This window comes from Tursiops truncatus, chromosome 11 (assembly GCF_011762595.2).
Source record: "Tursiops truncatus isolate mTurTru1 chromosome 11, mTurTru1.mat.Y, whole genome shotgun sequence".
In the NCBI taxonomy this organism is placed as follows: domain Eukaryota; kingdom Metazoa; phylum Chordata; class Mammalia; order Artiodactyla; family Delphinidae; genus Tursiops; species Tursiops truncatus.
This window is the reverse complement of record NC_047044.1, coordinates 100,416,812-100,441,640: the sequence shown is the minus strand read 5'-3', so window position 1 is coordinate 100,441,640 and position 24,829 is coordinate 100,416,812. Positions and strand designations below refer to the sequence as shown.

Here is a 24,829-nt window from a genome sequence, read left to right as displayed (position 1 = left end):
TCCAGTCAATTCCATGGTCTGCCCCCTTCTCCCCACTCCACTGTTTCTGTACTAGATCTTTAATCTAAGTATAGGTGGGTTGGTTACGGCACATTCTGGGAGCTCATTCTGAGAGGAAAGGTATACCTTGAACTGAATATCACTTGGGACTTAAGGCATTTGCCCTTGCAGTACTAATATTTTATTGTTTGGAAGATGCCACTGTTTTTCAAGCTAACATTTATTGATCATTTACTGTGTTCCTGGCAAATTATTTTTATATTTACTATGGTTCCTCTGTCGCTACAAAATCCTCTTACTCTTCTGTCTATCTGCGGAAGTCCTCGGAGGCAGGTTCAGCTGTCCCTGGATTACTGCATAAATGCCAGTAGCAGTTCTGACTTCTCACTGGGTCATCGTTACACCACTGTCCCCCAGTGTAGGCTCACCAAAGAAGTCCTGGAACAACTAACGTATTAACTTCCCAGAAACATTATTCTTTTAATGACATTCTTGTCCAGAGGCCCCAGCAGAGAGCTAAACTCTGAAAAGTAAAAAAGGAAGCAAGGGAATAAAATTCAATGGTCTAGCCTCGAAGTCTTTTCTCTCAAGAACTCACTTCACCTTCTTGGTTGCGGTGTGCGTGAGGATGAGGAAGATGAAGGACGGTACTGGGTCTCTTCACAAAGTTTTGGACCTTTGTGTTGCTTTCTCACTTAAATGCAGCTACTTTGTGCAAGAATGTGGTTCTTTGAACAAAGATAGTAAACTGTCATGATATTTTTTGCTACATTAACTAGATATACTGCGTATCAAATCACACATATTGACACTGAGAACATTATGTAATTCGCTTAACAAACATTCAGTGGATGCCTTTGTGCCACGCCACAGCCAGCTTTTGCTGGCAGGAATATTAAGAACGAGATGTGGTCCTGTTCTGCATTAAAAAAAAATCACGAAATAATGGAACTAATGTGTTGGGTGTATATAAGAAGTAAAAGGCGTATATTCAGGATTTATCTTTGTTTTAACTTTAGTTTTGAAGTTTACTTTAGGCAGACCCTTAAATTGCTAAATCAACCTCTTTACCTTGATTTGAGGCCTAGTTTGACGTAGTCTTCACATATAAGGTTATAAAATTCAACAACTTGTTTATTCTTAGTGGTCTCTGAGATCCAACCTTTTAATTTAGCCTTCCCATTTGGAGCACAAACAGAAGGATACTCAATGGACCCCCTAAATGTTTTTGGTGTTATGGTCCTTACTCATTTGTAATCCTAGCAAGCTGAAAACAAATATGCCTTCGAGAATACCCCTCTATCTTATACTTCTCCTGCAAGAGAGACCCTGGATAAACATACGCCTCTCAGGTCACACCCTCATAATAACTGATATAAAGCCGGGCTACAGAAGGGTTCATGAGATACACCTGCACGACCTTCATCAGAAAACAAACCTTACTGTGAACAACGGGAATCTGGAAAGTTTCAGCAGCGTTAGCCTGAGTTTGTGCTTAGTAAGAGGGCTACAGTCTTTGAAAAGAAAAATCTCTTTTAGGGGGAAGTCAATTTCTAAAGTTTCATGAAAAGTTAAAAATATAACCTAAAGCTAAAGGCAAGAAAGTTCAGAGCTCCAAATCCTGACCCCCACTTCAGAACCATTTTTCACGTGTGTCTATCTGACTCCTCAAACAAACTTTATAGAATGGGACTGTCTTACATTTATCTTCCAAAACAAAAAGTCACGACAAATACAAAACCCAGAATGACATTTCTTATGCTATAAATGTTTACTAAGTACTTAGAATATTAGTTCTGTACTAAGCAGGGTCCCTTCCTCAGCATCTCTTACAGATGACCTACTATTACCACTTGTTTAGCTGATGGAATAACTAACCAGGCAATCCCTGAGGTTCAAAGAACTTTCTCATTCCCCTCATCTACAACCTGGGGACAGAGGTCTTCTCATTGACCAAATGTGGGTCAGGCTCCCCTGACCTCTCTTCTCAACTGGGCCCTGACTTTTGGGCGTTCATGTTCATCTCTATATTGTCCAATTCCCCCAGGAATTCTAAGTTGGTTTGTATCTGACGGGGTCCCTCATCGCCCACTATCCCTGATCACTCTGCCTGCCTTAGGCAAGAATCCAGTTAGGGTGGTTTAGCCGGAATCTCCCCCTATCCCTGATGTTTCCTCCTTAGGAAGTGTCCATCCACTGACCCCCACCTGCTCCTTGGCTGTAAATTCCCACTTTTCCTTGTTGTATTCAGAATTAGGCACTGTCTCTCTCTCCCTCACTGCAAAACCCCACTGCAGTGGCCCCTAAACCCATCACGATGGTCCTGAATGAAGTCTGCCTCACTGTTCTTTAACAAGTGAGTAAGCACCACTAGGAGCTCACATCCAGGGCCACTAGTGAAACCGAGTCCCCCTAAAACTGACCTCCTCTGCCGACAGTTTGTGATTAACCTCTCCAGGGGAAACTTTATTCCGTTTCTCGTTCTGAACCCGTTCCCCTGAGAGTGAGGGGCACCACAGAAAAGGGGGGACTGAAACCATGTGCAAGCCCCTGTGTCTACATCCTTCGAAGTAAAAGCCTTTTGCTTTCGTCTCTCAGCCCTCTCCTGAGTCTCAGGAGGCTGACTCCAGAGGGAATGACCAGGAAATGTGAAGACGCAGAAGCAGAGAAGAGCTCTGGGTCAGGAACCTGGTAACAATTCAGACTGCACACCAGCCACACAGCAGAGCCACCAAACTCCCCGTTCCCTGGAAGATACGGATAAAGGCCTGACACACGTTCCTAAGCTGTTTTTAGAGGAAGCAGACCCCCACAGATGAAAACTACTGACCATCAGAGAATGTAGGCCCCAGGCCGGTTGAAACTGGAAGACTGGTGATGCTCGAAGCTTCACCTTGTTGCCAACCAATCTGAGAACTGCGTACGAGCTGATCATGCGTCCTGTGACCCTCTCCCTCACACACGCTGCCTTTAAACCCCTTCCCTGAAAGCCGTCGGGGAGTGTGGGTTTTCAGCACGAGCTGCCCGTTCTCCCTGCCGGGCCCTGCAATAAACGCTGCACTTTCCTTCACCACAACCCGGTGTCAGTAGATTGGCTTTGCTGCGAGTGGGTGAGCAGATCCAAGTTTGGTGTGGTGACACTAGGTGAATGAGATCAATAAACATTAATCAGAAATCTTACCACAGAGAGAAATGCTGGGTTCTAAAAGTAAAAACTCTCTCCAAAGGTTTCAGATTTAAAGAGCTTTACGGTTTGTTAAAGTTAGATGTGTCTCTGAAAACGGCAAAAGGTTTGAAACATGAAAAAAACAGTGGGAATCATTTAAAAAATAAAATGTGATCATTTCCTCTTAGTTTTACAACTCAGAAATCTGTTGTCAATTTTCCTTTAAGCATGCATTACCACTCCAGCAAAACAAAACATCTCCTATTTCTTGACCCAGATATGGAGACAAATATTCTGTACTCAAAGTTGTAAGGACATAGGAAACAGAGTTTAGAATAAAATGAATCTTGAAATCTGAACTACAGAGCTGCTAACTGCATTTTGCCTATTTACTCCTTATTCAGCTAAAACCTATCCTATTGTATTCGGTACAAGGAATCCTACTCGAATAGAGAGCAGAGTGTGTGGGCCCCGCCACTGAGGGAAGAAACCTCCTGCTGAGCCCACCTCTTCATGGCCATGAGAGCAGCTTAAGGCTGGAGGTATTGCAAGGACCTGCTTCAGTATCTGGAAACTTGTAAAATCGAGGAAAATAAGGTCATTCACCAACAAGAAGGCAGACAAGTGAGTACAGATGAAGACAGGGCACATCAATGGGCAGTAATAAGAGAAAATGCTGCATGAGGCGCCGAAGCCATCGCGCGCTGACGAGTGGAGGGGACAGGAGGGGACGCACAGTGAGCACCCTGCGGGGACGGGCGGACGAGGCACAGGGAGGTAGCCAGTGGCACGTGTCCCGCAGCTCTTCTTCCTTGCTCTTTCAATAGAGATGAGAGCACCTTCGACTTAGTTCTTGGCTTGAGGCTTGCCTTTCCACAATAAACCATTTACTGTATTTTAGCAAACCATGTAGTGGTTAAATATTTGTGTGTGTGTATATTTTACCGGACTTCCCCACAGTAAGGTTCCAGGGCTATACACTAATGAATTACAAGTTATGAGGAAGAAAGTCTGGGCACGGGAAAGAAAATAAGGCAAAAGAGGGAGAAGAGAGGGTCACACTCTTTGAACAGGCCAGGCAACTGAAGGCTGACGCTGAATTTCAAAGGAAAACCAGGTAGGCAGTTGGCCACAGGCGAAGACGGTGGCCTCCACCCTGCCGTGCCCTACACACACACACACACACACACACACACACACACACACACACGCTGCGGCTGACCACACCTGCTCCGCCCAGTCCTCTGAGCTCTGGCACCTGAAGTGCTCGGGCTGCGTTAGGGCTGCAGCCAAGCACTTCTCAGCACTGTTACACCTTCACAAGACAGAGGGATGGATGTGAAAAGCAGCAACACGCTTGTTGCCTGCCGTGTGGAACACAGTAACGACCTTATCAGGACGGTTCATTTTCTTCTCTCTCTAGCCACTGGGAGTAGAAGGAAGGCCAGCCCGAGCTGTGCCGGGTGCACAAAGGGAACCTCCTGACCTGGCCAGGATCTCGGTAAGTAACCAAGGGTGCCAGTCTAGAGTACAGGGAGCCCACCCAATCGCTCCGCCTTGCAGGCCACAGGACGACAGAGGAGCAAGGAGCCGAGTACGCTTATCTGGTGACCAGGAGATTCGACAGCTTATCTGTACAAGGGCTCCCAAGCGGAGGCCAGGCTCTGGGGGAGACTCCCCCGTGATTGGCCGTTATTTCAAGGCTGGGGTAAAAGCAGGTGTGTGTGTGTGTACACACAGAGAAGCTGGAGGAGCAGACACGGGCAACTGGCCACTAGTCACATCATGACTGCAGCTCCAGCATCACATCCCACAGCACAGACTGCAGACACGCAGCACCTCCAGCTGAAACTTGCAACGGCTGCAGCTCCAGTCACTGTGTGTCCACAGGCTTTGGCTTCTCATCACACAGTGCTTCACAGGCACCTGGCCTTGGGGGTGCAGGTGGGAGGGAGGGGTTCCCTATCACCTGGAAGGCAGGGCAAGATAGACATGTACCCGTAGCTGTGTGTACACATCAGAGACGGGTATCTGTGCTACTAGAGAAAGACAGGCCACACACAGGAATTGAATCTCTTAATGCTGAAGGAGGAAACAGAACACGACCTGTGACAGGCTGAAACACCTGTGAGTGTGTATAAGGAGGCCCATGTATACGCGTGCAGTGGCGAGAGGGGGCCGGCAGGGTGGGAAGAAAGATCTGTGCAGAATGGCCCTTAGCCCGCAATTCAGCTTCAGGATAGCTTAGCACTCTGCTTAACTGGGAGGATGGAAATGTTTCAGAATATCATAAAAGAGCCCTTCAAGAACAGAAACCAGTACCAGGGCAGGGGGCACCAAGGGCATCTCCTTCACTCACTCCGGGCTGAACTCGTGCTGCCTTCTGGGGGCTGGCCTGGTGCGCCCCACCTCCACCCGCTGCTCTTCTTGTGCCCACGCCCCCCCCCTTCTCCATCTCTCCTCCTGACCCACCCACATGAAGAATCTTCATTTCCACTCCACACTCACACCAGAACTGCCGTATATCTAAGAATCTAAGAGGGATCTTGGCTGCTCTGACAGAGCTGTCGTCCTTGCTCGATTTATGTCTGCCACAGTCAATCAGGAAATCATGTTGCAAAAGCAAATTCTTTCTGAAAATTTTATACACCATGAACAAAATCCATGGATTAACGATTTCCAGACATCACCCCTTCCACCTTGGGAGTAATCCAGGCTTTGGGTGGAAGAAAAAGATTTGGGAAAAACAAAAATTAAGAAGACTGTTTTTCTCTACCCATTTTCTTTATTTGGGAATAAAACCTTCACACAATCACTGAATTAATCTCTCTTCCCCCTACTTCTGAAAGTTAAAGTTCCTTAGCGTGACACACACTCTGGTAGACATCACCATTTCAATGTTTCTAGCTGCTGAGGTTTAAGCAAAGCTTTAATATTGGAGGGTACGACAGTGACTATGACAAAAGAGTTCAGCTCAGGAATACCAGAAGTCCTACAAACTGTGGCTGATATTATATAAGGTAACCAGCCAGGGTAATTCAAGATTCAATAATCTGGGGCCCACCAAGCCCTTCTCCGGAAGAAGGGCCCCTGTGCCCTGATTCCCCGATCCCCCTGATCCAACACAGGGCTCAGTAAGTGCTGACTGAAGATCAATTCTGAAGTGTAGGGTCAGAGCAGGGCGGTCCCACTGGGATGCGAGATACAGAACGCTGAGAATGAGCAAACCCACACATTCCGATTGAGCCGGGAGACCCTGAGGGAAAAACTGCAGAGTACGGCAAGTAAAAAATGGGGTGCGGGGCAGTCCAAGGGGAAAGTTCCAAGGAACCAGAGATGGGGGTACATCTAGACGGAAGCACGTGAGGCTACCTGATGTAACAAAGAATAAGCAGCTTCTGGTATAGTTGTAAAGTGACCTGATAGCGGGGGAAAAAGTTAAGTTTGTGCAGAATCTTTGTATTGGTTTCATCTACCAGGCTCTAGTCCCACCTTTTAGTACTCATAAGAAACCTATCATGCACATGGACCCACATCCAAATTTTGTAGCAATTTCAGTGAGGGAATACAAAGGATAGAGACCATGTTTCTGATAGAATCAGAGGACCTAACACTTTATGGGTGTTTAGAAAACAGAAAACAACGGACAAGTGACACAGAAACTCCCAACTCTAGAAAGCAAGCAAAGAAGAAAAGGGAGAGGAGAACGTAGAAACACCTTTCTTCACCACGTTAATCTGTCCCTGTTATTAGTGCTTTCCCTGGTTCCCTCCAGGGAGCATACTTTTGGTGTTGTGGACTTGAACAGCAACGAACAGGAGGAAAAGCTCTCTCTGTGCTTTAAGCAAACTGCCCAAATGTACGCATCACACAAGTTGGGGGGACTCTTCATACTCAGTTGCCTTGTGGGCTCTAGCAGCTATAACCTTCTTATATATGAGATGCTACTGCTGACAAGAAATAGAAACATGGGGAGCAAAGTCTCTGCCATCTTATTCATCTAAGCAGTAACAGCTCATGACACTTGGTCTGATATGTTTCTGTCATCTGTCTAGCAAGCCATCCACATATCATTCCCCAGATGTGCCATTTCAAAGCACAGTGCAGAGTCATCCTATAGTGGGCACGTGTGTTTCAGAGTATCCTTTGAGTCCGGTGAGGCACGTTCTATGTACCTGGAGGTTTTCAGCTTTCCCTGACTCCATTACCATGCCTGTCTCAATGATCACACATTTCTGTGCACGCAAATAAAGCAACAGGTTCACGTGTTAAGACACACTCGTACGTTTATGTGAACGCGCGCACACACACACACAAACGGAATGTGGTCTGACTGGGAGGGCCCAGGCTCCTCTGAACTGGAACTCCTGCATCTTAGCATCTGTTGCCTCAACGACAACTTGTACGTTCCAGGGAAGCATGGTTGTTTGCCCAGCTGCTTGTCTTACCTATGATTAGGTTAGTTGCTTCCCTCATGGAAAATTTTTGTTAGTTAGCCACGGAATTCACTGAGGTGGTCCTCAGCATCTCATGATCTTAACTAGGAATTTTATCTACTTGAACACTTCTCTGGCAAGAGCAGCTGTGGCATCTCACACCTTATAGCACCACATGTTAAGCAGACACAGTGGTGTCCTTCTTCAGTGCCAGGGAAGGCCATGTGACTGGCTGTGGCCAGGGCCACGGCCACGGCCACTAACACGATCATTCAAACACCGCAGCCATATGCATGCAGGCCCTTGGCTGGTGACTATGTTAATTACTGGGCATCTAGTTTCAGAAACTGTGGTGAAAAAAGGCTTTTCTACCCAGAGGCTACTCTTAACAGAGACAGATTTGTATCAGTCATGTTGTGTGCTACAATATCTTTGCACTGCATTGATGACTGTGCCACACTGCAAAGCCACAAAGCAGTTAACAGCATGGGCTCTGGAGACAGACTGGCTTACCTCTGGGGCCTGCAACCTTCTAGCTGTGAGACCTGGGACAAATTACTCTGAGGACAGTATACCTTATGAGACTGTAATAACCCACGTGTCCATCACACGGTAAGCTTCTTCAGTAATTAGTGACCATTGTTATTTCCAAGAACCTGTTTTACCATCTGTAAAATGGGAATGACCATTCTCATCCGTGTGAGGATTTGAGCACATGTAAAATGCAAGGTACTCTTGATAACTCCAGCTGACATTCTGACCCCGAGGACACCTTAACCCCATCATTTGCACTGAGCTCCACCAATGACCGGATGGCTACAAAATGGCACATGAAGAGGTGAGAAGCACAAAGAAGAACTGGAAAAGCAACACAATAGACCAGAGGTCAGTAAATAAACGACAGTCTATGGACCAAATCCGGCACCACTGCCTGTTTTTGTACAGTCCATCACTAAGAATGGCTTTTCACATGGCTGGAAAAAAAATCAAAAGGGTATTTGGTGACATGTGGAGATTATCTGAAAATCAAATTTCAGTGCCCATAAATAAAGTTATATTAATCATAGTCATATTAACCCTCACTAATTTACATATTGTCTGAGGCTGCTTTCCCACTTTAGAGCAGAGCTGAATAGTTTTGACAAAGAGTAAAGTTCACAAAGTATAAAACATTTACTATCTGGACCTTTATAAAAAGGTCTGCCAATCTCTACAGTGGACCTATTCCAGATAACAGGGTAACTATACTATTAGGGAGGAGATGCTTATAATTTTCTTACAGATTACTTAAGAAATAAATAATAATTACTGTTAAAAAATTCAATTCACAACGAATAGTACTTGTATTAATAGTAATATCAACACAAAACAAAACATTGGCTAAATAGAAAACTGGATTTGGCAATGGGCATAAAAAGAAAATTCACAGTTGCAGGACGTTCTAATTAGTAAAATTTGATCTGGACAAAATCCCTGATTGATAAATAAAGTCATTATAAAGTTTAAATATGGAAAAGAATTGATACTAAAATGATTCAGTAAAATAATATGGAAAAAGATGGACATTTTCAACCTCACGCCTGGAAAACTGATAAAGAAACTGAATTAACTTAGTTTCAGTTCCAGCAAATATTCAGTGAAAATCCCTTGACATTGGTATAACCTGATTTAGATGTTTGTGAACAGATCAAATGTTTCTATTGAGTCAAATATTCTCAAGGTTAAACAAGGATAAAACACTAAGTATATCATTCTGAGCACAGAGGAAGTTATTTTAGTGATCATCGAGGTCATCGACACCTGCCTCCTCGCCCCACTTTCTAAACGAAAAATTCAACGCCCGGGGAGGTGACCCGGGCCGTGAATGTGGCTGGACCGAAGTCACTCGGCGTCCAAGTGTCATAGCCACCATGGAACACATGGGCTCGTGCAGGGCTGTTTATGTGAACAGTGCCTGTAGGCAAGTTACCTTTCTGAATCACAGTGGGGCTTTCGGGCTGCGTTCTCTGCCTGGGACATTTCTGAGAACCAAGCTTCCCGGTGATGAGCACACTGGCGATCCTTCTGCATCCCGTCCACCGCCGTGGCATCCAGGCCGCATGGCCTCCTCCAGGACAGAGCCAGAAGCTCTGACATCCCTCCCGCCCACCCTCCACAGGTCGCCACGGCACACGAAGGTCATCGTGATCCACCCACGCTGGCGGCATCAGCCGTGTGGCTTGTCACCCTGCCCCAACACCTGTGGAGGTTGGCAGTAAGTCCACATGTGCTTTGACATGCCTCCCCTCAAAAAGTAAAGCCTAAGATGCTCTGGTCCGTTCAGCACAGACGGGCTCAGTGCCTCACGCTGAAGGAACAGAACACAGTAGAGGTGGTGGTGTGTGACTTCCGATAATGGGTCATAAAAGTCACTGTGGCTTCCTCCTTGCTCCCTTCTCTTGAATCACCCATTTTGGGTCCGGATGGTGAGGAACTGAAGGTTCCTGCCAGTATGAGCTGTGGGTGAGCATCCTGGAATGGACGCTCCGTCCCCACCAAGCTTTGGACAACTACAGACCCAGCTGACATCCTCACTGCAACCGCGGAGACACTCACGCAAGAGCTACCCAGCCAAGCTGCTTCCGAATTCATGACCTGCAGAAACCACTGACCTAACAAGGGTGTATTGCTTTCAACGCTGCCAAGCTTTGGGGTAATGTGTTATGCAGAAATAGAGAATTAATTCACACTGTAAGCAGTATCCACAGGGAGCTACTGAGAGTTCAACAGATTTACAGTATATCTGCTTGGCAATCGCCTACTGCTCCTTCAAGATGCGGCACAATGTAACCTCCTCTGTGAGTCCTTGAGCCTCCGGTGCAGACCTGGGTTTTCCTATGGCACCTCGTATTCTTTTTTCTATTGGAGAAAATCTGTCCTTTAGTATTTGTTTTATAGTCTTGAAACATGTATTTCAACCCAGGTACCTAGTGCAGTGTAGGTACATAGTAGACTCCCAATAAATATTTTTGAGTTAATTTTCTCATTTCAGTCAGTTTTAAACCAAACAATAAAAACTTCAAACTGCACTTACGGACTTATTCTGTATGACCTCAGGACCCAGGTGTCAGTAATGGACTGCAGAGAATGTGCATTTTAGTTTGTAAAAATATGAAGTCAGGGATAAACACTCTGGTTCAATTCTGGAGGATGTAACAGTGTGAATACTAGATTTCAAATAGTGACCCATCAACAAAATGACCGTGAGAATCTGAACATTTACGATTTTTTCATTTAATACCCAAAATGCCAAAAGAAAAATCTGAATAACTTATTTTATATTCACGTGAAAAGGAACCCAGACAGTGTAACAGCTTTTGGGGTTTGCCAAATCCCTCCTCATGCAGAAAGTCTGTGATTCTAGTCTTGAAGAAGAGAGAGAGGTATATGTTCAGTGTTGACTATCTTTCAATGAAAAGAAATGAAGTCTTGCTAACAAGTGGTTTGCCTTAAAACCTGAATTTTCACCGCAAAGAACCAGCCATCTGTTTTGAATATTATAAAGACTAAGCCTCTATTTGTGCTCCGCTTTGATCTCCTAGGATAACAGGAAGACAGTGATACAGTCCAGCTACACCTCAATCAAGTGTGCGCACTTAATTTATCCCAGAAACGCTGACTGACAGATCCAGCTGGAAACTGTAGTCTCGTCATCCCAGGATCAGGAAGAATCAGGAAGAAGGAGGCAGGAAGGAGGCAGACACATCAAGGGAGAATAGCTTTTTGTTTTGGTTGATGATGCATTTTTGTGTCCCAGAAAATATTCCTTTAACCCAAAACAGACAGTAACCCTAAAGACAGAGAGAATGTATAGAAAATAACAAATTAGGGAGAAGCTGAGGACAAGTTAATGAAAGAAATACTGCAGAACCCTATTGTAACAAGACTGTTGTTAAATAGTTCAGATAAAATGTGAGTCAAATCATATCCTCCAAAACGTAACTCTATAGAATAAAAATGTGATACAGTAGGCAAGTGTTAGGCCTATCTTCCAAAACTGGTATTAAAAGGGGTCCCACCACATGTTAACCGAGGGGTGGCTGGTAAACCTGACAATGTATTCTAGAAGGTGGACTGGGAAGCCGGCAGTCCATGCCATAACCGTGTCAGGTTACAGGATAACCTGTTAGGGTACAGAGTAGACTAAAAGATGAAAATATCTACTACGAATGCATAAAATACATGCAACTTTCCTTTAGGGTAAAAGTTCACCAGTTTTTATTTCGAAAACGATTTACTGGGCTCCGTAGGGTCCCCCCATTTTCAGGGGACTGTGAAAAACAATTAGGATGTGAAGAGTTTTATTTTGCATGAAGTACAAGGATATTTTTATTGTCCAGGAGGAATGTCTGAGTCACGAGCGATACGACACACAGGAGGAAGCCCGCACTTCCTTATTAGTCAAATGCTGGTAATTGTTAAGGTAAGAACCCATGCCTCTGAGAGCTTATGTTCCAGAGATGTCTAAAACACTGCAATTTTCAGTCTAAGAAATACATCAAGTGAGTCACAGGACAATGTCACCTTAAATCATTCAGCAGAAACTACAAAAATGTAGGATGTACCTGTGGAACACTGTTAACTCTGTCTTAAAAATACACTGAGAGGGGCTTCCCTGGTGGCGCAGTGGTTGAGAGTCCACCTGCCGATGCAGGGGACGCGGGTTCGTGCCCCGGTCCGGGAAGATCCCACGTGCTGCGGAGCGGCTGGGCCCGTGAGCCATGGCCGCTGAGCCTGTGCGTCCGGAGCCTGTGCTCCGCAACGGGAGAGGCCACGGCAGTGAGAGGCCCGCGTACTGCAAAAAACAAAACAAAACAAAACAACAACAAAAAAAAACACTGAGAGAAAGGCCTCTCCCCCAGATTACTCACAACCCACTCACGTGGCCTAAGAAGAGGTCCTTGCCTCACTGAGCTCGTGTGATCACCAAGCCTGTCAAGAATCACTTACAGCCACCGTGCAGGGGTGGTGCTCCTGCTTCCTTCTACGGCCTGAAAATTTTCTAACCCTCAGGTTAGAAAACTTCAGAAGAAAGTGTCACCTGCCGCCAAGGGTGCTTCTTAAAGGTGATTAGGTCTGACAACGTCTGTGGCTGACCTCCCGCACCTGGGATACCTGGGAGAGCTGTCTACACTGTTGCTCAGGCAGTACTGGTGACATCATTGATGATTCAGTAAAGAAGACATTTCTTTTGCTGCAGGAAAAATTAATTACTAGGATTGTGGGTTACTTGTGCAATGGGAGGAATGTTACTATATTAGGAGAGAGGAGAAATCTATAAAGCGAAGAGGAGCATCAAAGGATCTTGTAAATATTCAAGGATTTTTACCACAATCACTACCAATGTCACACAGTCCTTTACTGAGCATTTCCTGTGTGCCAGGCAGAGGGCTAAGTGCACTGAATACATTAGTACATGTAATCCTCCCAAGAACCTTCACTATAGGTTTTATTACTGCCATTTAACAAACGAGGAACCTGATGCTTAGAGAACAGGTCGAGTGACTTGTGGGAAATTACACAGCTACCGAGCTGGACTCAAATCACATCTGGAGCCAAAGCATGCTATTGACCACCAAACTAAATGGCCACAAAGTAATAGAACTGCCGTATAGGGGACACAGGAGAAAACATGCTCTGTCAGTTTCACAGGTAGGACGTGATAGGAGAAAATAAAAGAGACAGGATAAATAAAATCAGAAACCAAAGAGGAGACGTTACAACTGATACCAGACCAATACAAAGAATCATGAGGCTACTACGAACAGTTATATGCCGACAATTTGGACAGCCTAGAAGAACTGGATTAATTCCTAGAAACATACAACCTACCAAGACTGAATCATGAAGAAACAGAAAATTTGAACAGACCAATAACAAGTAAGGGAACTGAATCAGTAATTAAAAACCTCCCAAGAAAGAAAAGCTGAGGACCAGCTGGTTTCATTAGTGAATTCTACCAAATATTTAAAGAATTAACACCAATCTTTTAAAAACTCTTCCAAAAAAATGTAAGAGGAGAGAACTCTTCCAAGTTCATTTTACAATGCCAGCATTACCTGATATCAAAACCAGAAAAAGATGCCACAAGAAAAGAAAATTACATGCCAGTATCTCTGATGAACATAGACGGAAAAATTCTCAACAAAATATTAGCAAACCAAATTCAACAACACATTAAAAGGATTATATACCATGATCAAGTGGGGTTTATTCCAGAGATGCAAGGATGGTTCAACATCTGCAAATCAATCAATGGGACATACCACATTAACAAAATGAAGGACAAAAATCACATAGTCATCTCAATAGGTGCAGAAAAAGCATCTGACAAAATTTAACATCCACTTATTAAAGAAAAAAAACTCAACAAAGCAGTAACAGAGGGAACATTCCTCAACATAAAAAAGGCAATATAATGACAAGTCCACAGCTAACAATACTCAATGGTGAAAAGCTGAGGGCTTTTCCTCTAAGATCAGGAACAAGACAAAGATGTCCACTCTCACCATTCTTATTCAACATGGTATTGGGAGTCCTAGCCAGAGCAGTTAGACAAGAAAAAGAAATAAAAGGCAGCCAAATAGAAATGGAAGAAGTAAAACTATCACTGTTTGCAGATGACATGATATTATATGCAGAAAACCATAAAGACTCTGTCAAAAAACTGTTAGAACTTATAAAAGAATTCAGTAATATTGCAGAATACAAAATTAATACACAAAATCAGTTGCATTTCTATACACTAATAACACAGTATCAAAAAGAGAAATTAAACAATTAAAACAATTAAAACAATCTCATTTACAATTGTATCAGAAAGAATAAAATACCTAGGAATAAATGTAACCGAGGAGGTAAAAGACCTGTTCCTTGAAAACGGTAAGACATTGATAAAAGAAATTGAAGAAGACACAAATAAATGGAAAGATAGCCTGTGCTCATGGATCTAAGGAATTAATACTGTTAAAATGTTCATACTACCCAAAGAAATATACAGATTCAATGCAATCCCTATCAAAATTCCAATGGCATTTTTCACAGAAATAGAACAAAGAATCGTAAAATTTGTATGAAACCATAAAAGACCCCCAAATAGCCAAAGAAATCTTGAGAAAGAAGAACGAAACTGGAGGCATTATGCTCCCTGATTTCAAATATATTTCAAAGCTATAGTAATTAAAACAGTATGGTACTGGCATAAAAAGAGACATATAGATCAATGGAACAGAATAGACAGCCCAGAAATAAACCCATGGATATATTGGTCAATTAATTTATGACAAAGGAGCCAAGAATATACAATGGAGAAAGGACAGTCTTTTCAATAAATGGTACTGGAAAACTGGACAGTTACATGCAAAAGAATAAAACTGGACCAAAATCTTACACCATACACAAAAATTAACTCAAAAAGGATGAAAGCCTTGAATGTGAGACCTGAAACCATAAAACTCCTATAAGAAAACATAGGTGGTAAGCTCCTTGACATAGATCTTGGGGATGAATTTTTGAATCTGACACCAAAAGCACAAGCAACAAAAGCAAAAATAAACTAGTGGGACTACATCAAACTAAAAGCTTCTTCACAGCAAAGGAAACCATCAACAAAATGAAGACAACCTAGTGAATGGGAGAAAATATTTGCAAATCATATATCTGATAAGGGGCTAATATCCAAAATTTATAAAGAAGTCATACAACTCAATAGCAAAAAATTCAACTAAAAGTGGGCAGAAGATCTAAATAGACATTTTTCCAAAAAGACATACAGATGGCCAACAGGTACATGAAAAGGCACTCAACATAACTAATCATGAGGGAAATGCAAATCAAAACCACAATGAAATCACCTCACACTTGTTGGTTATTACCAAAAAGACAAGTGATAAGTGATGGTGAGGATGTGGAGAAAAGGGAACTCTTGTGCACTGTTGGTGGGAATGTAAATTGATGCAGCCACTATGGAAAACAGCATGGAGATTCCTCAAAAATTCAAAACAGAACTACCATATGATCCTGTAATTCCACTTCTGAGTATATATCCAAAGGAAATAAAATCACTATCTTGAAAAGATATCTGCACGCCTGTGTTCCTTGCAGTGTTATTTATAACAGCGAAGACACACAGACAACCTAACTGTCCACTGATGGATAAAGAAAAATGTGGTGTATATACAGTTACCCTTGAAAAATGCAGGGGTTAGGGGCACTGACCCTCTGAAGAGCCAAAAATCTGTGTATAACTTATAGTTGGCCTTTTGTTCTGTGGTGCCTCTGTACCCATCGTTCCATAACTGCAGATCCAACCCACTGCCCATTGTGTAGGACTATACTATTTACTATTGCCAAAAAAAAAAAATCTACGTATAAGTGGACCTGTGCAGTTCAAACCTGTGTTGTTGAAGGGCCAACTGTACACACACACACACACACACACACACACACACACACAGAGTAATATTATTCAGCCAATAAAAAAGAAGAAAATCCTGCCATTTGTGACAACATGGATGGACCTTGAGGGTATTATGCTTAGTGAAATAAGTCAGACAAAGAAAAAGACAAATAGTCTACAATCTCACTTACACGTGGAACCTAGAAAAACCAAACTCATAGATACAGGGAACACATCTGGCAGTTGTCCGTGGTGGGGTTTGGGGGTGGGTAAAACGGTTGAGGGGGTCAAAAGGTGTAAACTTCCAGTTATATGATAAATATGCCCTGGGGACATAAGGCATGGTGTCTACTGTATATCTGAAAGTTATTAAAAGAGTAGACCTTAAAGTTCTCATCACAAGAAAAAAAACTGTAATTATGTGAGGTGACAGATGTTAACGAAACTCACTGTGGTGATCATTTGGCAATATATACATATACCAAATCATTATGTTGTGCATCTTGGATTAATACAATGCTATTTATCACTTATATCTCAAGAAATGGGGGGGGAGGGGGTTGCCACATAGAGAATGAGCTTTGGTTTAAATAAACGTCAGGAGAATAGTCAAAATGTAGGCAAAGATCATTGAAGTCAGGTGCTTGTAAAGCTCCCATTCTTCTATTACCTCTCTACCGAAACCATTCTACACTGTGTGTGCAACCAGATGATTATTTTCTCTTATGATTTAACTTGGAGTACCTCCTCACTATATTATTATAAGGTTCTTTTTCTTTTTCTTCCTTCAGTGTTAAATATCACAAGCCTAGGGCCAATGCACAGTTAACCTGGGAGGTTACTAACTTCCTAAAGTAAATACCTTTTTATCCATAGCATCTCATCCTCTATGACAGGGATCCCCAACCCCTGGGCCACGGACCGCTACTGGTCATGGCCTGTTAGGAACCGCGCCGCATAGCAGGAGGGGAGTGGCGGGCAAGCGAGCGAAGCTTCATCTGTATTTACAGCCGCTCCCCATCGCTCGCATTACCGCCTGAGCTCCACCTCCTGTCAGATCAGCTGCGGCATTAGATTCTCATAGGAGCGCGAACCCTACTGTGAACTGCGCATGCGAGGGATCTAGGTTGCGTGCTCCTTATGAGAATCTAATGCCTGATGACCTGAGGCGGAGCTGAGGCGCTGATGCTAGCGCTGGGGAGCGGCTGCAAATGCAGATCATCATTAGCAGAGGTTTGACTGCACAGAGACCATAATAAATCAATTGCTTGCAGACTCATTTCAAAACCCTATCAGTGAGTGGCAAGTGAAAACAAGCTCCCACTGACTCTGCATTATGGTGAGTTGTATAATTATTTCATTATATATCACAATGTAATAATAACAGAAATAACAATAAAGTAGAAATAAATAATAGAAATAATAATAAAATGCACAATAAATGTACTGTGCTTGAATCATCCCGAAACCATCCCCCCACTCCCCAACCCCTGGTCCGGGGAAAAACTTCCTTCCACAAAACCGGTCCCTGGTGCCAAAAAGGTTGGGGACCGCTGCTCTGCGAGATGTCTAAAATAACAGCATAAAAAAGAAACATATTCTTTTATCTATAAAGGAAATGATGTTATCTGGCAATCTGCTCTCCAGAAAACTCTAGAAAGTCAATATTCAATAAGTATTAATTGAATGCCTTTTATTGCCAGACAAGACAGAGTGACTTTTCGTGTTAGTTTACACTGCTCCTTGTTGACTTAAGACTAATAAAGCAGATTTGAAGACAAAGAATATTCCTGGAAAATAAAGAGGGATATCTCATAATGACAGGGAGGTCAGTTGATCAAGAGTATACAACAATCAAAAATGGGTGTGCAAATAATAACAGAGCTTCAAAATACATGAAGCAAAAATTGAGAATTCAAAGGACAAATAGAATAATTCCAATTATACCTGGAGATTTTAATACTCCTCTCTCAGCATTTAATAGACTGCCCCCCACCCCCCTGCCAATTTTTAGTAAAGTCATAGGAGATCTGAACAACCCTGTCAGCCACCTGGACCTATCAATATTTACAGAAGACTGTGTGCAATAACTAAAGAATATCATTCTTTTCAAGAGCTCATGGTAAGTTCACCAAGATGATCATTTTCTGGGCCATAAAGCATAAGTCTGAGAAATGGTTACATCTAGTAAGGCTCATACTTTGCTGGTACACATGGTGTTTTCAAAAATTTTTACACAAAAAACATTATTTATGTTCTTAAGTTTGATAAGGCAAATCATCAACTTCAAAAGCTTGAAATTTTGTTAAGAAAATCTGTTCTCTGTAGAATTAGCAAGTAAAGTGGATTAGCAAGTCAAGACTTGGGCAATGCTTAGGGATCACTCATGCATTTCTTTAGGTAAAACCTTTATAATATAATTATATTCACAGCACATTTTAGAAAACTTGAAATACTCTACCACAGAAACTCCAGCTGTGGCCAGCTAATTGCAACTGCACTTTGTTAAACCAACGACTGTTAATATTTTAGTGCAGTAAGATCAATAGTGCAATAATTAAAAAAAAATTGGTAGCATCTGAACACTTGTTAGGAGTTAGATTCTATTGTGGGAGAAGAGAGAGGAGAACGGAGACTCAGGAACAAGGTCATGTGAAGGTGGCTCATTTCTCAGTCTCCTGGTGAGGTTACCTATGGGCCGTGTTTCCTATGACACCAGCGGGGCTGGGCTTCCTGCTGAGGCCTGCACAGAAGCTCCTGTGTTCTGCCGGAACAGACAAGGCAGCTTCACACTGGCGGAGGAGCCTGCTGAACTGCATTCAGCTCCTGCGTGGCCCCAACAGGCTCCACGATGCCCAGCTCCACCGCCACCCCCCCCCCCCCCCGCCAGCGCGTAGTGTAGATAAAGAGAATAGCACACGGACTTGCTCAGCTGCAGCTCTGTCTGGCGTGCGGGGTTCAAAGAGCTTTTTTTTAATTGGAGTATAATTGCTTTACAAGGTTGCGTTAGTTTCTGCTGCACAGCGAAGTGAATCAGCTTTAGGTATACACATATCCCCTCCCCCTTGGGCCTCCCTCCCACGCCCGCCATCCCACCCATCTAGGTCCCCAGTGAGCACCAAGCTGCGCTCCCTGTGCTATACAGCAGGTTCCCACTGGCTATCTGTTTTACACATGGTAGCGCATTTATGTCAAACCTAATCTCCCAATTCATCCCACACCCCTTTCCCCACCCCCTGTGTCCACACGCCCGTCCTCTACTTCTGTGCAGATGGACCTGGAGTCTGTCATACAGAGTGAAGTAAGTCAGAAAGAGAAAAGCAAATACTGTATATTAATGCACGTATGTGGAATCTAGAAAAATGGTACGGATGAACCTCTCTGCAGGGCAGGAACAGAGACCCAAAGAGCTCTGTGGTTGGCAGCACGCATCTCAGCTTCTTTCACAGCCTCGGGATAAAGCCACATGGAAAGTTTCCCGTCTTCACAGTGCACGCCTCTCTCCACAACTTACCTCATTGTTCTCCTCGGCTGTGTTTGCAGCGAGAGGTCTACACGACCCTCATCATTTTAAGGAGGGTGACACCAAGACACAGACTCTTCAGGAAGAAACAACTCCAGAAGAGTGAGATCGCCAATAAGCACGGGCAGTGAATCCAGGGGTGCAAGGCCACCAATACGTGTGAACTTACTCATCATAATTATTATTTTTTCTAAGAAAAGGATTTCCTCAGTCAAACCTCCAGGGCATGGGATCAAAGAGAGATACTGACACAGCTGGACTATATTTTCTAGCCAATTGGCCTGGAAGGGAGAATCTAGACAGTGTCCTGGCAACCGTTTAACACGGCAGCAATCCATAAAAGAGGGAAAAAGAACTCTGGAGACCGACCTTTTAAAAAGCCTTCTTTTGCTTCTTTATTTCTCTTTATTTATAAGGACAGTTTGGGGGTAATATCCAAGCTCTAGGGGTTGTCCAGGGTAGGCACTCTGGAAGAATTACTGACCCTGAGAATGCAGAGCATTCTTCTATAGACAGAAACTAAAGGTTTTAGTCCACAGTACAGGTTTTTTGTTTTTTTTTTTAAAGACTATATACTTTAACTTATCATAAAAAGTATATCCCAAACCTACTGGCAGAGTATCTGATCAATTTTCTATTTCCAGTTTGATGTAAGTCACTATAAACCTTACCAGGACACTGTAATATCATGCTAGACAGAGTAGTTTATAAATAAAATAACAACAGGAGAAATTTATCAATAGTTACATGCCCTGGAAGTTCTCCCAAAAATGCATAAAAGAAATTATAAAAATGACTATTAACACACAACAAGAAAAAAAAGCCAAAACCCCAAAGCCCACTATGTCAGAAGCATAGCAATACACACAGGAATCAGGTGAGATGAGAAGGCAGAGAGCACACCAAGGATTTAGTGAGTTACAGAGAAACAAGCGTGAGATGATCGTGTGAAAAAAAGTGACGGCAAACAAACAGCACGCATGTCTGTAGTTAAGGAGAGCCTTTCTCACCGTGCTGAACAAATGGCTGCCCTAGGAGCACGTGGACGGCTATGCCCATATGCCCTCCTCCTCGTCCTACGGGACGGCAGAGACCCCAGAGCAGCGTGGGAACGAAAAGAGCTGGTTAGTATTCAAAACAGAGACACAAGCACACTGTAGCAGCAGCAAACAGTCTCTAACCTCCTGACCCTTTTTACATGAGGCTCTGACTCGTAATTAGTTTGTCACTGTACTTCCAGCCTTCCGACCTCTCCGAGACGCTCTCTCTATCCACTGCTGGATCTGGGCAACATTATCAAGTGAGAGGCTTTTCTTTATTTTTTGCCTTTTCCTCAACCTTTCCCCATTCCTGTTTGCCTCCCACTACTGCGAGGTATCCAATTCCTTGTATGTATGAGCGAAACCCGTTTCAAGGAAAGGATCTAGTACTCGTCTTACACACACTGGCATAAACTTAATGCCAGGTATCAAGAAGCAGGCAGAACAAGCAAAGTGATGTCTGGCAGAGGGACAGACTGCTGACATCAGGCAGACGGCTCTCCATTCTGCCTGCGTCAAAGATTGTACTGCTTTCCCTCTAAAATATAAGGCCTGCCGCAACTGGCTAGGAAATGTCATCAAACCATGACTATACCTTCCGAATCTTAGAACAAAATTGCATTTTCGATATTATTGCTGCTTTCACCTGCAATATTTCTTTTTCTTCTCCTAAGACAAAGCTATGCTATCGTTTGGAGGAGACGCTCAGTGGGGGAGTTTTCCTTGACTCTTCAGTCATATGGATGTAATTACTTAACTATTATTTTTCTCCCTCAGCCGTATATTTTAAGATTGAGTGTGATGGAGATGTTGAAATCTGACTTTTGGCAATGGGATATGAGGTAATCTGTTCACTACTCTCCCCCATCCATCATATTCAAGATCTTGGGAGAGTTTCTTTCTTCCAAAAAAACTGGCATCGAATATGGTTCCCCTTCAGGCTGACTCATCACTGCCTCTTTTGCATTGATGAGAAATTGAAGGCAACAATTTAAGAATGACATAGATGGAGGGATCCACCAAGGAAATGGGAGCGAACAACTAAGTTTCAATCTTCACGTCGACTAGGTGATGAGCAGAGATCTTAAAATTTGCAGTTAAATAATATTCAATAGTTATTACCGTTACGTTGCACTGTGTGTGCCTCACTGAGCTTACAAGGAGAGTTTTGTTTTTCTGCTGAGGCAGGACAGTTTCTTAAATAAGAAAAGCAGGACAGTTACAAATTAGTGAGTATCTCTGAGAAGATTAAATTTTTTTCTCATCTCAAGGATTCTTTAGTGTCCTCAAATCTGCTGAGTATCTCCTCTTAAAATATTCAGAATCATGTACCACCTTCCTCTACAGAAACTGACTCTGTGTTAAAAAAAAAGAAAAAGTTTTCAGCAACTGATTATTTTTATTTTTCTAACTCGTACCCCAGAATCTGTAATGTGCTAGTACAAAATATATCAAAATAAAAGCATACTGGTTTTCACAAGACAATCAAAAGCAGTCTTACCTGGTCTGGGGAGGGTTTATGATTGGTTTGACTGGAATGGGAGGATCTGAAGTGGTCGTCCTCATAATTGTCGGCCATGAGCTTCATCCGATTTTGTGTCTAAGAGGAAACGATGCATAAGGTTAAATTTAGGTAAAATTTCTGTGACACACTGCAAAGTAACAAGTGCCTTAAGAATGTCCTAAGAAAGGATAAAACGAATCCTGTCCGAAATAAAGTAAGTTAAACATAGGATTTCTGAGGATATTGGGGGAAGAAAGTTTAGACACTATTATGGACTGAACTGGGTCCCCTCAAAATTCATGTTGAGGCCCTGACCCCCAAGCCGACTGTGTCTGCAGACAGCCTTTAGGAGATAAATTAGGGTTCAGTGAGGTCATAAGGTGGGGCCCTAATCTGATGGGACTGCGGCCCTGTAAGAAGAGGAAGCGGGAGATGAGTCCCCCTGCCGCGTGGGGACATGGTGAGGAGGAGGCCTCCGTGAGCCAGGAAGAGGGCTCTTCCAGGAACCAAGGCAGCTGGCACCTTGATCTGGGACTTCCCAGCCTCCGGAATGGTGAGAAAATAAATTTCTGTTGTTTAAGTCACTCAGTCTACGGTACTTTGTTATGGCAGCCCGAGCAGGCTAAGACAAGCACCTAAATTTCCACAGGAATTCTGGAGGGAGGAGTAACCTCCCTAAATTAAGCACTTTATTGCAGTGCTTGTTTTTATTTTTTAAAATAAGGATTGGATTATACTACATATAGGATAGAACTCTGCTAACTCTATTTTTTCACTTCATGATATCAATATATAGGACCCATCTTTCCAGGTTACCATAAAATTACTCACCCTTTTTAACAACTATTCCATTTGGGGGGGGATGTTGTATAACATACAGACCATAAATATTGGGGGAAAAGTTATCATTATCTGTAAATGAAATCATTATATACCTAGAAAATCCAAGAGAATCAATTGAAAAATGATTACAATTTACAATAAAGTTCAGCAAGGTGACCAGACAGAAGCTATATATTAAAATTCAATAGCTTTTCTTTATACCACCAGTAAACAATTCAGGTTTTGGAAATGAATTGAAGATTCTGAAATCCTTCTCTTCAACCCTAGACCAGAAGAGGATTATTATCCCACTGCCTCTTCTCCATGTTCACCAAAATGGAGGACTGGATTGGTAATTCTATGTGCTTGGTTAATTTAAAACCCAGGTGAATGTAATATATATATATATGTATAAAACATTTTAGAGAATTCCCTTTGCAAAGCAAGCAATTCAGAAAATGCACGGTACAAACACTATGCATAAAATCAAACAGCAATATTGTTAAAACCTGAAGTTTTAAAAGCATTAAAAATACATTTGTTAACATTATATGATTCAAAAATGTTCACTGTAGATAATCTAAAACACAAAAAGAAAAAAGAAAAATTACCTGTAAATCCCTCTAACCAGTGATAATCATTGTTAATATTTAGGTGCACCTGTTCAGCCTCTTCACTATGAACATAAAAAGTAGCATGCTTTTCCGATTTATTCTCTATTTCTGCTATGATATGGTATTTTTTAAATTGCTATATCTTATGGTATATTTTGATACCTGGTAGGACATGTTGTCCTTCTCTACCAATTCTGCTTTGTCAAAATCTGACTGACACATTTTCTTTTCTAGATGAATTTAAAACATTTTGTCTAGATCCATAAAAAAGTTTAGAGAGATTCTTCTTCGGTATTTTTTCACATAATGATGCCTGAGCAAGGGTAGGGCCCAAGTGTCTGGGCCTGAATTCTAGTTCTGCCTCTTACCAGCTAGCTCAGCTGGGGCAAGCTACTCGGAGCCTCAATTTCCTCACCTTTAAAATGAGAACAATACCTTCTCCCCATAAGACTGTTGTTAGGATTAACCGAGGTAATACAAGCTCTTAGAAAGGTGCCTGGCGTACAATCGACACCCAATAAATTTCAGCTGTCACCATCGTTATGAACATTTCTTTTCATGGCATTACGTATCACTCTAAAACCTAATTTTAACTGGCTGCATGGTATTCAGTTGAATAGATGTTTAACAAGTCCCATATTGCCGGGCATTTGGGCTCTTTACATTTTCCCCTAGTAATATATGAACATTTCTAAGCCAGTTCCTCCCTCCAGGATATAATGACAGCAGAAAAAATACTTATCAAGAAATTGTCTGTGATATCAAATTTCTCTTTTCTGAGATGACTTAGAGGGACCTTGAAAATATGTAGGGCACTCTTTCTTATGTCAAGCCGTACTTATGACAAATGGAGAGTCGTCTGCAAGGCAGCTCTGGGGAAGCATGAGGGAGAGAGCAAAGGGCAAAGGGGCGCACCGGAAAGTGACAACATGCTGCACCTCACTCACTTTCACGTGGGTAAGAAACACTTCCCCGGGGACTTTAACAGGACCCTGCAGCAAAAGTACACGTGGATAGTTATTATCTTAGAGCATGACACGCAGTCTTAACGCCTGATACCGAGTGTGAGTTTAAAATCTTAGAGAAGAACTAATAAAGCACATGCAAATCCACTTTCAAGGCAGGATGTATCTCAAGTATTCCTCAGGAATGAGAATGAAGGCTTCGCACAAGAACTGATCACAGGAGACAGATAAGACCACAGGTTACTTATTTGATCCATGTAAGCGAATGAAGAAATAGCCCTAAGAGGGTCTCCATTTCTGAAAGACATGAGGTTTATCAAAG

General features: G+C 42.7%; 1 protein-coding gene across 12 annotated transcripts in view; it reads right to left on the bottom strand.

Annotated features, from left to right (window-relative positions):
* ERC1 (ELKS/RAB6-interacting/CAST family member 1) overlaps positions 1–24,829 on the bottom strand; it is a 390,663-nt gene that overhangs the window by 36,827 nt on the left and 329,007 nt on the right. For all 12 annotated transcript variants that reach the window (XM_073789251.1, XM_073789255.1, XM_073789254.1 and 9 more), the window contains one exon: positions 22,104–22,202. In XM_073789251.1, coding sequence (XP_073645352.1) covers positions 22,104–22,202 — 99 coding nt within the window. The remainder of the gene's footprint in view (positions 1–22,103; positions 22,203–24,829) is intronic.